Raw genomic sequence first — 14,497 nt, 5'->3', positions numbered from 1 at the left:
CCAGCGGACATGACTACCTGAATGTCTCCATCTAGTGGACAAGATGGACTTGCTGATCCAAGCAGCCATATTCAATGCTGGAACAAAGTTTTTAAACAAACAAACAAACAAACAAACAAAACAGGACTAATGGAAAATTATTACCGATTCATTCAGGATTTCTTTCTCCCACAGCCCAGTCTATTTTTGCTGTACCGCAATCATCCCAGTCTACCATAACATCCATTAGTGTCATGTTACTATGAGTGTGTATGTGTGTGTGTATGTATGTGTGTGTGTGTGTGTGTGTGTGTGTGTGTGTGTGTATGTATGTATGTGCGTGTGTGTGTGTGTGTGTGTGTGTGTGTGTGTGTGTGTGCGCGTGCACGTGCTCATGTATAAGAGGGAGATAACATAGCACTGTCTCTCAGCTGCCCCTGTAGCTCAGCAAAAGTGAATTACCTGTGCATATGCACACGTGCGCACACACACACATTCAAAGTAATGTAAATGTATGCAAAAAATACACCTGCACAATGAAAGACTCTCAACACACAAACCTATTTGAGATGCTCGTGTATAAGAGGGAGATAACATAGCACTGTCTCTCAGCTGCCCCTGTAGCTCAGCAAAAGTGAATTACCTGTGCATATGCACACGTGCGCACACACACACATTCAAAGTAATGTAAATGTATGCAAAAAATACACCTGCACAATGAAAGACTCTCAACACACAAACCTATTTGAGATGCTCGTGTATAAGAGGGAGATAACATAGCACTGTCTCTCAGCTGCCCCTGTAGCTCAGCAAAAGTGAATTACCTGTGCATATGCACACGTGTGCACACACACACATTCAAAGTAATGTAAATGTATGCAAAAAATACACCTGCACAATGAAAGACTCTCAACACACAAACCTATTTGAGATTACTGCCACCTTATCTTTGCTTGGAGAACATCTTTAAAGATATGAATTTTTCAAAATCAAAACTTCCTTGATTTACTAAGAGGGTTGTCACTACTCGAATCTACATTTTAAAGAAAAATTCTATACATATTAGACATATTCATTAAACAGACTTTGTTGATCCAGCAAATTTTTAATTTATTAATTCCAAGAAATTATTTTCTAATACAGTGAAAAATAAAAAATAATCTATACATACAATTATCTTAGTCTTTAGTTCAATGACTGTCATCAAGACATCAAGAGTAGTCATCAAGTTATAACTATAATGATCTATGTTATAAATCAGAATTAAGACCACAATCTTGACTATTTGTCTAACCCTGAGAGCTAGTAGTTCTAGTAGTTCAGTTAGGTCCATTTGCTTTAGAACAAAGGCCCAATAAATTATCATTTAGGAGCTACGAGCTTCTAGAGAAACAGTAACAAATTTATGCACTATCTTGAGTAACACAGACTTGTGGGAATTAAATCTTATTTAACTAAGAGACACAATGTCCACAAACATGTGCTCCAACCAGACACCACAACAATAATAATGTAGGGTTCCCAACTTGCTGGTAAAGAGGACAGGTGATGTCATGAAGGGGAGCATTCCTGCATTCTATTGTGACTCTTTCTGAGAATTGTGCAAATCCTTGGCGATTAAAGCATTTCATATTCTTTCCTAATTTACACGTGCATTATTTTCAAATGTTAAGAGTTAGGTCCCTGTTTTCAAGCGATGGTAGCAGTACAAGGGAAGACACATGGCTGTAACATCCGTGACCTTTGCACAAGCTCTCACAAGGACATTTGACTCTAAATTATGTTTTGCACAGCACATTTCATATGTCAAATGTATTAGCTGCACAAGCCATTCTGGAAAACAAATACAGTCTTTCTAAGAAGATTCATCTTTTCAGAGAGTCAGCAGAGCGCCATGGTTTGTTTAGGGCCCGTCTCACAATGCCAGTGCTACCACACACCTTTTCAGTGATGGTTGAAGGAAGGCAAACATATCAACACATTCACATTCAACTCGCCATCTCAGTGTACAGATATAGCAGTGCCAATGAATATGACGTGACTCCTGAAATGTCCACCACGAAAAGCACTGTGAATTTCATACATTATGAGGTTTCTGTAATATGGTAGTCTGAAACAAACAAAAGGTCTCCTGCTATCAGTTGGTTATTAAAATAAACATGGTTAATAAAACACATGATGTATTGTTCATACACATACAATTCAGTCTTTCAGCAGTGATTCTGAATACATACAGCATCTATTTTGTTTTTTTATGCAAGCGATAAACAGACAGCAGAGACAAAATACCCATGTGAACACTAAAACTGAGTCACCACTGACTGAAATCAAGACACAGTCATACATTATTGACACCCATGTAGCAGTCACATTCAGAAGTGAAGATAATAGATAATACAGATAATAGCTAACCCTTTTATTTTCAAAATGACTACTCTTTTAAACTGTGCAAATGTACAGCTACAGTTACAGGTAATGCGCAGTCTGTCATAAACCTATCATATATTACCATGATTTAATAAACCATTACAGTGACTGACATTAGTTTTGGGCAGTTTTGAAAAGGCAGATAAAAAAGTGCTTTGCGATGTAATTTGCAACCTAAAAGTCATGAGGTCACACAGGAGATTAATGATACAATTATGAGAGATTTGTGACAGAATGTTACCAGGTAACAATGTACACACTAGAAAAAGATCTGCATTCAGGAAGCATTTCATGTTAAGAGCGCTTGTTCGTTTTTGTTTTTTTTTTTTCGTTTTTTTTTTTTTTTCTGTTTTTTTTCTGTGAACACACACTGACGCAGACAATGATGTACACTAAAGATCTGATGCCAGATCTGCACCCTTACTCTGGAATTCTCCCTGAACACAGGCCTAAACAGGTTCAGCACTGGAACCTAACAACAAAAGCACTTAGTCGTTCACGGTGGCATTTCTTACACTGTTTCATACTATCACAGAAAGATTCAAGTAGTCCTCCAAACCAGCTGCTATAGGCAAGTGATGGTTAGAAGGGCAAAGGATGAGAAGTATAAAGACCGATGTAGACAGTCATTTACTATGGAGTGAGCAGGTAACATTAATAATTGATTACCAATTAACAAAATAGGCAAAACACTCTTAAATTATTCACTGCACTCCTTGAAATGCCCTTTAATGTACCACTCCCTGAAAGCATCTGGTTGGTTGAGTGCAAATGCATCTCACCAGTGGGGAACCCCGGCTGAGATCATGCTGATATGTCAAATAAGCAAAATGTTATGGCTTTTTATTCTCTAGTCACCATTAAAGACAGAATCCTCCTTTTTAAACCACAGCTCTGCCAAATCATCAGCTCCCTCCCTTTCATATTATAAGCAATACATCTAATGTACAGTCATGAGCCATGCATAGGTTACAGTACTTTACATGCTGAGACATTTTATCTGGGGAATACACTGGAGAATCACATCTACAAACGAAAAGAAGTTCAGTAGAGTAGGATAGTTTCTCGTATATTATTCAGAGTTTAGAATTTTTGCAGTGAGAGGAAGCCGGTGGAACATGGAGTGAATAAGGTGCATCAGCATCAACAGTGGAGTCACTCCCCTACCATTTCCTCTATTCTAAAAGACTGTGGTAGAAACTTTTTGAGCTTGTCGGCTATACTTCCTGTTTAAAGGGCTCATAAACAAGTAAGAGGAAGTTTTGTGTGTGTGTGTGTGTGTGTGTGTGTGTGTGTGTGTGTGTGTGTGTGTGTGTGTGTGTGTGCGTGCGTGCGTGTGTGACAGAGAGACAGCAACAAAAAGCTTTAACAGGATATCATGTTTCCTCAGAAAACTCTGAAAGCTTTTCATACTGCCCAGTGCTAGGGGAGCCCCCTTAGGATAGAATAACCAGCTTATTCTCAGATGCTCTGGAAGCATTACTGCACAGTTCCTAGGGACGACAATGGCTGAGCAAGGCTGCTGAATTGAGAACACTCAGTCTAACAAAACACTCTCAACTAGCGTACAACAGTGAAACAGCATGCTTCTAACTAAACCCTACATGGATAGCTGTGTGCAGCATATGGAAAACTGGTTAAATGTGCATTATCAAAGGATGCCCTATATCCTCGGCAGTGGACCACACGCTGAGGAATGGTAAATGAGCAAAATGATGAAAAGCGTGAAATGATGAAACGAGTGCTTAATCTTGCCCTGTACGAAAAAATAATGGCCGATGTCAAACCAAGCCATGTACTGCGGTCTATGGCTCTTCTCACTGCGTCTTCAGCAGTTTCTGCTGAGGAGCATAAATCTGGTATGCGCACCGCCCAAACCAGATGATGATGGAGGCTATACATCCTTGCAACAGCATCATCACCCCGTAGGTGGAGGAGAGAGTTGGGCCTGGGAGTTCAGGGGGTGCAGCTGGTGAAAGGACCAGCGATGGGTGGAGCAGCAGGGCTCGCATCTCTACCTTGATCATGTGGAGCTCATCAAGGATGGAGAGGAAGGTGCAGCAGTGGAACCACTGGTGGCTGTGCCCCCAGATGTCAAAGTTCCCTGGGGAGAAGCGCTCGGGGACCTTGCTGATGTTGAAGAGTGCCGATACCAAAAGCCAGAAGCAGTGGCGATAAAAGAAGCTGGCCATGGTGGGGGGCGGAGGAGGGGCAGGCAGCGTGGGGCAGGGGGGTGACGGCAAGGGGCTGAGCAGGCGGTAGAAAACCGGCGTGGAAGAGATGAAGAAAGGCAGGAGGAAGACGAGGGTGCGGACAGCATAGCGGTACCTCCTCCAGCGCTGCCTGGTGTTGCAGCAGGTCATCACGCAGATGATGGCTACCAGGCATGAGCAGGGGATGTAGAAGGTCTCAAAGAATGAGCAGAAAGGCAAAAGAGAGGTGGAGGAAGAGGAGGGTGAGGAGGATACTAATGAAGGCAACTCTCCCCTCTCTGGCTGCGTGTCAGATGCGTTTGGTGCCCCAACCTCAGTCTTTGGTATCCCTGCCTGGGGGTGGATGTAATAATAGTAAGCCAGTGAGGAACCAACAGTGTACGCGCTTATGGTTCCATAATCCACAAAGAAGCAAATTTCGCGGATGATCAGAGACATGGAGTTGAGAAGGTGCGCCAGACTACTGGCCAGCAACAGGTAAAAAACTCCAATGAAGTAGTTCCAGGCAGGGTAGAAAAAGGGGTCACCTGGAGTCGGGGCTCCCTCCCACTCAAATATCTCAAGGAAGTGGAAGGCAAAGACAAAAATAGGGAGGAAGTGTGTCCAGAAGTTTCCAGTCTCGTTGGTGGGGCGGAAAGCAGAGACCAGGCACTGCAGGAGGCTGTAGTCTGGGAACCGGTAACCAGACAGGATGAAGTTCTCCGTCACTCTTTGTGGGACATCAGTGTGACGAAGGAGAGGTAGTGACCACATGGCTGGAAGTTGCACTCAGGAATAGCTAGTTGACTGGCTCAGAAACTCACAGAGGGTTAACGTTTTTGTTCTTGTCCACTAACATCTTGTTCTTGTTTACCGTTAATGGATTTTAAAGATGATGTTTTACATTGATACTCTCAAGTTGTGTCCAAGCTCAGTCACGCAGGTATTGGTTTTTCAGATTTTATGCATTATACACAAAACTCATTAAATAGATCTTACCAAAAACTCTCACTAAAGTGTAGTAGGTTGCCACCTAAATGATTTTTTTTTAATTGTGCAGCAATATTATAATCCATTTAAAGCAGACTCTGTATGTGCTGAAGAGGATGTCGATGACAAGCATCCCTGAGCCTCAGAAGGTACTCGACATATCCCACAGAACGTAACGAAACTGCGGGACCAAGAAATATATAAAACGGGGGTCAAGGATTCGAAAAATGTTCTTTTTTCCATCGTTGTTGCTCCTCCTAGACGACTTTAAAAAACAACAACAACAACAACAACAAAAAACATTACTAGCAGCAAAGTCTTTTAGCAGCGTCGTAACAAAAAGCAGTTAATATTTTATTCTGCTCTTCAGTGCAGAAGGCCTCTTATTCATTTTTAAGTTTCTTTTGCCCTGGCACACAGATAGGATTCGAAAGTGGCTATCAAGTTTGCGTCCAACAGGCAATTTATGTAATCGCCATCGTCCGTTAAAACAAGCAGCAAGTGGATCCGTTAGCGTGTTAAACGTGTTAAAGCTCCTATTCGCTTGACGGTCAACACAGATTCAACTGCTTCTCATTTCGGAAACTGGGTCAAGCGGGCTCGCGTCCCGGCCGGCCGGTTTCAGAAGCAGAGGTGCGACGCGCCGTCTTTTATTCATGGTCTCCTGTGCATAATTCACGTGCTGTAATCGTGAGACGCAGCTGCAGGTCATACATGCGCTGTCTTAACGGTCACGGAAAAGCAGACGGGTCCGGCGGGACGTTGAGCGCTTTCGGACGCGCCGCAGTTCCACTGAGCGACGCGTGCGCGTTTGCTCGGACGCACGTTAGCGCGAGGGTTCGTGCCGCTCTACCGGGATATTTGTGCCGTGCTCTCTTCGTGCAGCTCCGACACGGTGCAGTCTAACAGCGCGATCTTTTTCAGGAAAGCGAGTTGTCATTCCCGGGAAGCACAGTTTAAACCCTCTCGAACAGGTCCGTCGATGTCTCCCCTTTGCATCTCAGCCTCGTGTCCCCGTGCTGTCCTTGACTCCTCACACATGAAAACGACACGGGCAACGGCCCCTGCGCCTGACTACGGACGGGGTTGGTTGCTGCGAGCCATGCGCAGTGCGTCCTTCCCCCACCGTTACTGAATCAGGGTAAAGCCATCCTGTCTGAATCAGGGTAAAGCCATCCTGTCTGTGATCTCAGGAACACTCTCGCTGTGAAGGGCTGAATCGAGCTGTCAGCCTCATTGAACAACAACAAAAAAAGCGTCCCCGTTTATATCCACCAGAACCGAGATAGCGCGCTCTACTGATTCACAGCTACTCGCTCTCTCTCTCTTTCTCTCTCTCTCGTACATCCCCTACAAGGTTTAAAGATGTCTAACCCGACAACACTGTTAGAAGTAATGCAAGAGTAGGAATTTTTAAAGAATTGTTATATTCATATGTTCGATGTAGACCATTCGTGCGTCGTTCCCAACATACTGATCTTGGAATTGGCTGCAGTTGTTCTGCTCTTATTTCCAGGCATGTAGCTCAGTTTATATTGGATATTTGTTAGCATACCCATGCACTCAGCTACAATTTTCTGTTTTTTGTTTGTTTTTTGTAAGGTAGTTAAAAATAATACAGAGATATCTAATTAGTAGTGATGTGGCTTGTTACATATGATGTCATATATGCACATGACATTCTGTACTACTGTCCTGCACTACGGCTCAGAGAGCAGAGTAGTTCACTCCGCTGTGTGTGTGTGTGTGTGTGTGTGTGTGTGTGATCCTTCACCACTAATAAACACATTATATTATATAGAAGAAAATGGTTCTTTAATTGTATTTAACTCCATTGTTATATGTATATCTTTGGGTGCATTGTTTTACAGTCTAGTTTACTGGAAATCATTTAGTTGTGGGTGTGTGTGATTATATATGTGATATGTTTATTTGCGCTTGTGATGTGTGTTCCGGGCTGTTCGCTTCCTCTCTCTTCTGGTCATCTTGAATGATTCAGGGGGAGGGTTCTGCTGTGGAGTAGCCACTCTCTGATTGGCCGGTTGCTGTGGGTCAGGGTGAACACCTGCCTTGTTACTGGTCAGTGAGGGGCGCTGTGGGCAGGGTGCAAGAGGCTTATAGATGAGATGAAAAATGAATGCATTGGAGTACCTGCGGAAGTGAGGAAAAAGAAAAACGAGAAAGAAAAGACAGAGAGGGAGTTGGGTCCTCACCAGTCTATGTAAATGCAGCATCTTGTCCTCAACTGCACTATATAAAGCCCGGCCTTAGGCTGCATCTACGTTTCATCAGCCTGACTGATGAACTGCAGCATGTTGGAGTGCTGTGAACACCATGTTCCTCTCACCATGGTAGCAGGTTGTCTCCTCCACAGATCCTCAGAGGGGAGTGGAAGGGGTTGAGAGCTGGGGACGAGAGTGCACCCCCTGTGGCAGAACTCATCACTTGCTGGCTGGATTCGCAGCTCAGTTCACTGAGCTCACAAAAATAGGCTGGAACCCGGAGAGACTGGGGAACAGAGGAGCATACTGGAACACTCTGCTACGCCTCGTAGGAAACAATTAATTAGTGACCGAACAGGCAGCAGAGGGCAGTGCGCAAGCTTTTGCCAGGTTCTAACCTGAAGCCGAGGGAGAGCGCTGAGCCATAAGTCGTGGAGAGGGATGGCCGGGGAGAATCCTGTTTCCCATGCGGGAATATGCACACACACCCGTACACACGGACACAGTCACACTGTGAGCAGTCTGTCTGCTCAGGGCTTTGTTGCACTATATCGTTTAATGTTGTGTCGGGAGGCTTGGCACGCAGAAATCATAGAGCGCTGATTCACACGCAAACAAAGAAGATCATAGGAGTGGCACCCGCTGCTGCCTTCCCCGCACTCACCACTTTGAATGCTGCGGCTGATCAAACACATCATTCAAAACCGCACATGTACGCATGAACACGCACACACACACACACACACACACACACACACACACACACACTCACACACGCACGCACACTCACACACGCACACACACACACGCACACACGCACGCACACGCACGCACGCACGCACACACGCACACACGCACACGCACGCACGCACACACACACACTCACACACACACGCACACACGCTCGCACACGCACGCACACTCGCACACGCACACGCACTCACACGCACACACACGCACGCACGCACACGCACACACACTCGCACACACACTCACGCACACACACACACGCACACTCACACACGCACGCACACGCACGCACGCACACGCACACACACTCGCACACACACGCTTCTGTGCTTTTTACACACCAATCACTAGGTCTGGTTTGGGCCCCAGTAGCATGTGATAGGCTCTTTTGTAGACTTTGATGCGAATACTCCTCCTGTCAGCTTTCTCTTCTGAACCTACAGCAGGATTCACCAGTGACACACCACCACTCTAAGTGGCAGTGACACAGAGCGAGCAGGAGAGCAAGTGAGAGAAAGAGAGAGAGAGAGAGAATGAAGAACAGAATATCACTGTCTGGTTATGATATTTTTAGTGGCAGAAGCAGCTGTGAGCATTATAGAATGTTGGGGGAGGTATGTACAGTGCATCCAGAAAGTATTCACAGCTCTTCACTTTTTCCATATTTTGTTATGTTACAGCCTTATTCCAAAATGGATTACATTCGTTTTTTCCCCTCAAAATTTTACACACAATACCCCATAATGACAAAGTGAAAAATGTTTGCTTAAAAGTTTTACAAATAAAAAAAAAAAAAAATCACATGTACATAAGTATTCACAGCCTTTGCCATGACACTCAAAACTAAGCTCAGGTGCATCCTGTTTCCACTGATCATCCTTCAGTTGTTTTGACAACTTCATTGGAGTCCACCTGTGGCAAATCCAGTTGATTGGACATGATTTGGAAAGGCACACACCTGTCTACATAAGGTCCCATAGTTAACAGTACATGTCAGAGCACAAACCAAGCGGCAAAATCCAAAGAATTGTCTGTAGACCTCCGAGACAGGATTGTATCGAGGAACACATTGGGGGAAGGGTAAAGAAAAATGTCTGCAGCATTGAAGGTCCCATTGAGCACAGTGGCCTCCATCATCTGTAAATGGAAGAAGCTTGGAACCAACAGGACTCTTCCTAGAGCTGGCCGCCCGATCTGAGTGATTGGGGTATTTTTTAAAAATAAATTTTCAACAATTCCAAACAAACTTTTCACTTTGTCATTATGGGGTATAGTGTGTAGAATGTAGAGGGAAAAAAATGAATTTAATCCATTTTGGAATAAGGCTGTAACATAAAACATGGAAAAAGTGAAGCGCGGTGAATACTTTCTCGATGCACTGTGTGTGTGTGCGTGTGCTGGGTGTGTGCTCACTTTCTTCTGTAGAAAGAGCTGCTGTTTATCACTCTTTTGTGGCAGCCTCTCCCCAATGAACGAAAGTTCAAAAGTCATTTGAGGAAGTAGAACAGACAGCTCCTATCACACACAAACAAAACACTGAGTCAGTCAGAGCACCACATTTCTCAGAGTTTTTCTCACTTCTCTGCAGTCTCAGTTCTCTTTGAAACCAAAGACACTGACAGCTGATGGCAGCAAATGCAAGGAAGGCCATACAGAGAAATAAAGAGGAAGATAACTTACCCAGAAGCTCATGAGTGTGTGAAATTCTCGGTAGGACTCAATGATGTGGATCTTTAAAGACTGCTTGTTCAGAATATTCATCTCTTGGACTGGGGGGAAGGAGGACAGAGACACAGGACTGAGAGACACAGGACTGAGAGACACAGGACTGAGAGACACAGGACTAAGAGACACAGGACTGAGAGACACAGGACTGAGAGACACAGGACTGAGACACAGGACTGAGAGACACAGGACTGTACTCACATTTTGAGTGTAAGAGTTCCTTACAGACAGGCAGGCAGGCAGACCCACACACACACACACACTCACACTCACAGTCTTGTGGCACCAGAGAGGTGATGATGTAGTATGTAGAGAGGGCAGATGAGAGTAGAACAGATACAGGTGATGTCAGACTAAGACCCCTCCAACTCATATACTGACTCCAGGACACTGCAGGACAGCAGGAGGGAGGGGAAAACTCAAATAATCTCACTTATCATTTTCTTTTTAGGAATACACTTTATAATCTTACATGTATTTAATCTGTGTTCATATATATATATAGGCAGAATATAGTTTAAATATTGTTTTTTTTTTAAATTATTTTAATATTATTTTTATTACAGTGCCTACCCAAAGGGGCACTGAGGCAAGGAGAATTGTGGGGTATGTGGCTGAGCAAGATATTTGCCTCCTCTTTCAGTGGGCCGTAGGGCTCGGAGTGATCTTGGAAAACACAGTATAAATACACACAAACAAATAAGCACAGAGGATCACTGTATAATTAAATGATCTTATTCTAACTGTTTTGTGCAAACCTGATAGCCAAAGATCTTTGGACTGTTCCAATGACGAATGGAGCTGAAAGCGGGGTGAGCGCACAAGCAGGCTCCAGTGCAGCCAGTAGCCGCTGCTCAGCTTATTCTTGAACAAAAAGTCCTCTACATCAAAGTCCTCAGACGTTGTTTCTTGAAAAGAACAAATTAGGTCACTGGTCAGTTAACTCAGCCACATAAAACATGTCTGTCATGTCAAAGGGGCTCTTAACGTGCATGCTCAGTGCTATTCCTTAACAACAGCTTACCATTACTGCATTAATATATTTTTTGTTTTTTTGTAAAAATGTCCAGAACCAGACATTTTAATGCATTATTGTGTTTAGAAGTGGTGTGCAGTCAGGAGTAACAAAAATGTTGAAAGAAAAAAAAACATATTTATAGATAAGTAAAATAAATAAAAAATCAACATAGAATACTTTAGATGTTCTTTATTACACTGAGAGTGGTACTAATCAAAACTGCTCATTAATATGGCAGTAGGGACTATGTGCCCCTTCTGTTGATACCCTTAAGAGTTCTCCCATGTGAGCATATTAGCAAAATGACAAGAAATGTATTTATTTTAATTGAATCCCTTTGGAAAATTCTCTCTTTACATTTAACCAATCTGGAGAGAACACACACACACACACACACACTAAGGGTTGTGTGCAGCCACCTGGGGAACAACTGAGAGTCAGTTAGATATCTTGCTCCAGGTCACTTCATCCACGGCTGATGCTGGTTCAGGGAATTGAACCGCCAAGCTTCCATTCCGATGTCAACTGCTCTGACCTTTAGGCTGTGGCTGCCCCTTGAAAAGCTGCCCCTGTGTACGTTACCTTTACCAGAAGGTATACCTGCTTTATGCACTGAAAGCCGCTGGTATGTATGTGTGTCGCGTGTGTAAGTGCGTGTGTGATGCCCCCTACCTGTGGCATAGGGGAATGGTAGGAGGGCGAGCTGTTCTCCACGTCTCATATAGAGGGAGAGTCTCTTGCAGCAGTGATGGCCGCCGGAGTCCAGCGCAGCCTGTGGAAGAGTGGCACCTGGGCAGCAGCCTGCACAGAACAGCACAGCCTTGCACCCAGCACTAGAGCAGAGAGAGGAGGGGGCCCAAGACCATGGCCAAGGCGAGACAACCAGAAAAGAACATTGTATGAAGAAGTAAAACTGTTGGCCATAAACACGTTTGCCTTCATTTGTTATGTTTGACAAGACTGGCAGCCTAAATCCCAGAGAAAATAAGAAAGGGCTAAATCTCTTAATCTTGCTGTGGGTACTGCATGAGGAAGACGTGGCAAAGGTAAAAATAACACCTTGATATTTCTACATATCTACATGGTGTGTAGCTCATGCACTCACTTTTACAAAGCATTCTCATCCTCTTGTTTCAACAAGTCCACATTTAAGCCAAGCAATCGCCAAGGTACACCTGTTTCTACTGAGCATGTGTAAGCATTCCATTGCAAAAAGGGTTTTTTGTTTTTAGCATTTATTTTCTACATTCCATAAGCCATGCACACAGTCTTCATAACATCTGGAATGTTGCCTCAGGCTTAAGGCTTCAGCTCACACGGTTTGTTTTTGATTTATTGACACACCACATTATATTACTCTCAGCTTCTTCAAAGGTAAAGTAAAGATATATGACAGATATATCAGAATGCACTACCACAGTGCAGCTCAAAGTCTTCGTGTTTTCCTTATAAAACTTGTCCATTTCTCCCCCTACTTCCTCTGACCCCCTTCCTCTTTGCCTTACCATGGTTTCAGTTGGCTCAGGAAAGAGTGTTTCTTACAACATCGGCAATAGTATGTGGGCGGCCAGCGCATGTTAAATACTCTGGGGCGTGGTGACCCTGTTTCTGGGCCTACATCGATGGGCACCCAGCCACCTACTGCCTCTGGAAGCAGTGCCACCTTCAGGACAGAAAGAGACTTCTCCCCACTGCTCAGAACTCTGGGAGGAGAGTGAGAGAGAGAGAGAGAGAGAGAGAGAGAGAGAGAGAGAGAGAGAGAGAGAGAGAGAGAGAGAGAAAGAAAGAGAGAGAAACAGGGCAAGCGATGGAGAGGGTCAAATTACTGTTCCGTATGATGGCTATTTCTATTAGTAAATGGAGGCTGACTTTGGATGAGTGAGTATCATTTCATTGATTGGGTAGCTATGGCAGTGCACTCACCTGTGCAGCTTCTTATCACTAACTGTCAGAGTCTGCGGTCGTCGAGCCAGGCCTCCATACATTGGTGCCTTCATTGAGCTGCGGAGCAATTCCAGGATCCTTTGTGTTGTGGCCATCACACCCTCACCCTGTCCTGCTTCACCCCGACCCAGCGAACTGGCCCAGTCACCAGGCAACACATCAAAGCCCAGTGGCAAGCCGGAAGAGTTGGTCAGTATCAGCACATTGTCTACACCCTCAAACCCTACAGGGAGAGACAGAGGCAAAGTGTTTTTGTTTTTGTTTTTTTGTCACATAAGTCTGAATGCAGAATTTCTGCGTGTGTGTCTAATATACTTTGTTTCAACAGTTCTTTTCATTGTAACACTTACTCAGCTCTGACGGGTCAATTGCGACCTGTTCAAGCCGTGCTTTGGCAGCAGGGGGCGGTGTTGCGCAATTCAGCAGGTGTAAGATCCAGCGTGGAGATGCGCGGTCAACCGGCAGCTGGGTAACACTGGCTCCACAATTCTGGCTCAGCGTGTCCCGGTAACGCCTATACCACTGCGACATGGCCTCCGCGAACGCTAGCAAGGGGTCTCGGTAAGCCGAGCTAAACTCCATCTGAGAGTAATGTAAAAGAAGCAGTGGGTGGAAGAACACAGCGAGCAGCTGAGTCTATACATCAGCGGCTGCACTCTGGTGAACTTGGGTAGACTTCTGCATATTCTGATCCTTGAACGATGATTTGTGAACACTTCAGTAGCTTTGGCTTTCGTAAGGTAAATAGGAATTAAACGTACGTTAGACGGCATGCCTCCTGATTTTTATATCCCAGTTATTACATACAAATATACTAAAATACTTCGTACCTTTCTGAGTCTTTAAATCCAGGAACCTCTTAACAATGTGAAATATAATTTATCTGTCTTGTCAGAATTCGTGTGTAAATAAACATACAATTGATTTAATTCCAAACACAATGCGTGACGTTTGGGCGCGCGAGTCTGACAGTATTCCTGACGCAGAATAATCGCAGAGCGTGGTTGGGCTCGCGCAGATCTTTACGTGCATATAACAGCGACCATATATGCGGTACAAGTCACTGCATTGGACGAGGGTAGGATAAGCAAACAGTAAGACACATCATACTAACCCAAATTAATGCCAAGAGTAGTGCAGTTCTGATTTTGAGTGATCTTAAAGGTCTATATTAAACCGGTTTATCTATACATTTAATCAGTCTTTATTCATCAAAGTAAAGAGCTACTGGTCTCTGTGATTAAAAGTAA

At 44.2% G+C, this 14,497-nt stretch overlaps 2 protein-coding genes across 2 annotated transcripts; both read right to left on the bottom strand.

Moving 5' to 3' along the window:
• Positions 1-2,710: 2,710 nt before the first annotated feature.
• On the bottom strand, positions 2,711-6,845 carry paqr9 (progestin and adipoQ receptor family member 9). The gene has a single exon (XM_027003768.3). It carries the CDS (start codon positions 5,370-5,372, stop codon positions 4,224-4,226), a length of 1,149 nt encoding a protein of 382 aa, XP_026859569.2. The 5' UTR covers positions 5,373-6,845; the 3' UTR covers positions 2,711-4,223.
• A 541-nt stretch (positions 6,846-7,386) lies between these two features.
• On the bottom strand, positions 7,387-13,835 carry LOC113573480 (zinc finger MYND domain-containing protein 15). Its single transcript, XM_027003770.3, has 13 exons — positions 13,598-13,835; positions 13,227-13,470; positions 12,809-13,006; positions 11,976-12,136; positions 11,044-11,193; positions 10,859-10,951; positions 10,559-10,675; positions 10,241-10,329; positions 9,974-10,075; positions 8,902-9,031; positions 8,209-8,267; positions 7,936-8,096; positions 7,387-7,739 (listed from the first exon to the last, which is right to left on the bottom strand). The coding sequence occupies exons 1-13, from the start codon at positions 13,827-13,829 to the stop codon at positions 7,517-7,519; spliced, it is 1,959 nt and encodes a 652-aa protein (XP_026859571.3). The 5' UTR covers positions 13,830-13,835; the 3' UTR covers positions 7,387-7,516.
• Between the last annotated feature and the right edge of the window lie 662 nt (positions 13,836-14,497).

This window comes from Electrophorus electricus, chromosome 13, assembly GCF_041902795.1.
Source record: "Electrophorus electricus isolate QZ-2024a chromosome 13, ASM4190279v1, whole genome shotgun sequence".
In the NCBI taxonomy this organism is placed as follows: Eukaryota; Metazoa; Chordata; class Actinopteri; order Gymnotiformes; family Gymnotidae; genus Electrophorus; species Electrophorus electricus.
The sequence above is the reverse complement of the archived record's forward strand: the minus strand, read 5'-3'. Positions and strand labels throughout refer to the sequence as shown.

What these genes read in the sequence shown, in the direction of transcription:
- paqr9 (XM_027003768.3), bottom strand. Translation starts at nt 5,372, where the DNA reads ATGTGGTCACTACCTCTCCTTCGTCACACTGATGTCCCACAAAGAGTG.
- LOC113573480 (XM_027003770.3), bottom strand. Translation starts at nt 13,829, where the DNA reads ATGGAGTTTAGCTCGGCTTACCGAGACCCCTTGCTAGCGTTCGCGGAG. An exon ending in AATTGACCCGTCAGAGCTGA is followed by an intron (nt 13,471 to 13,597) that starts GTAAGTGTTACA and finishes CTCTCCCTGTAG; the next exon opens with GGTTTGAGGGTGTAGACAAT. An exon ending in CTGAGCCAACTGAAACCATG is followed by an intron (nt 12,137 to 12,808) that starts GTAAGGCAAAGA and finishes TCTCTGCTCTAG; the next exon opens with TGCTGGGTGCAAGGCTGTGC.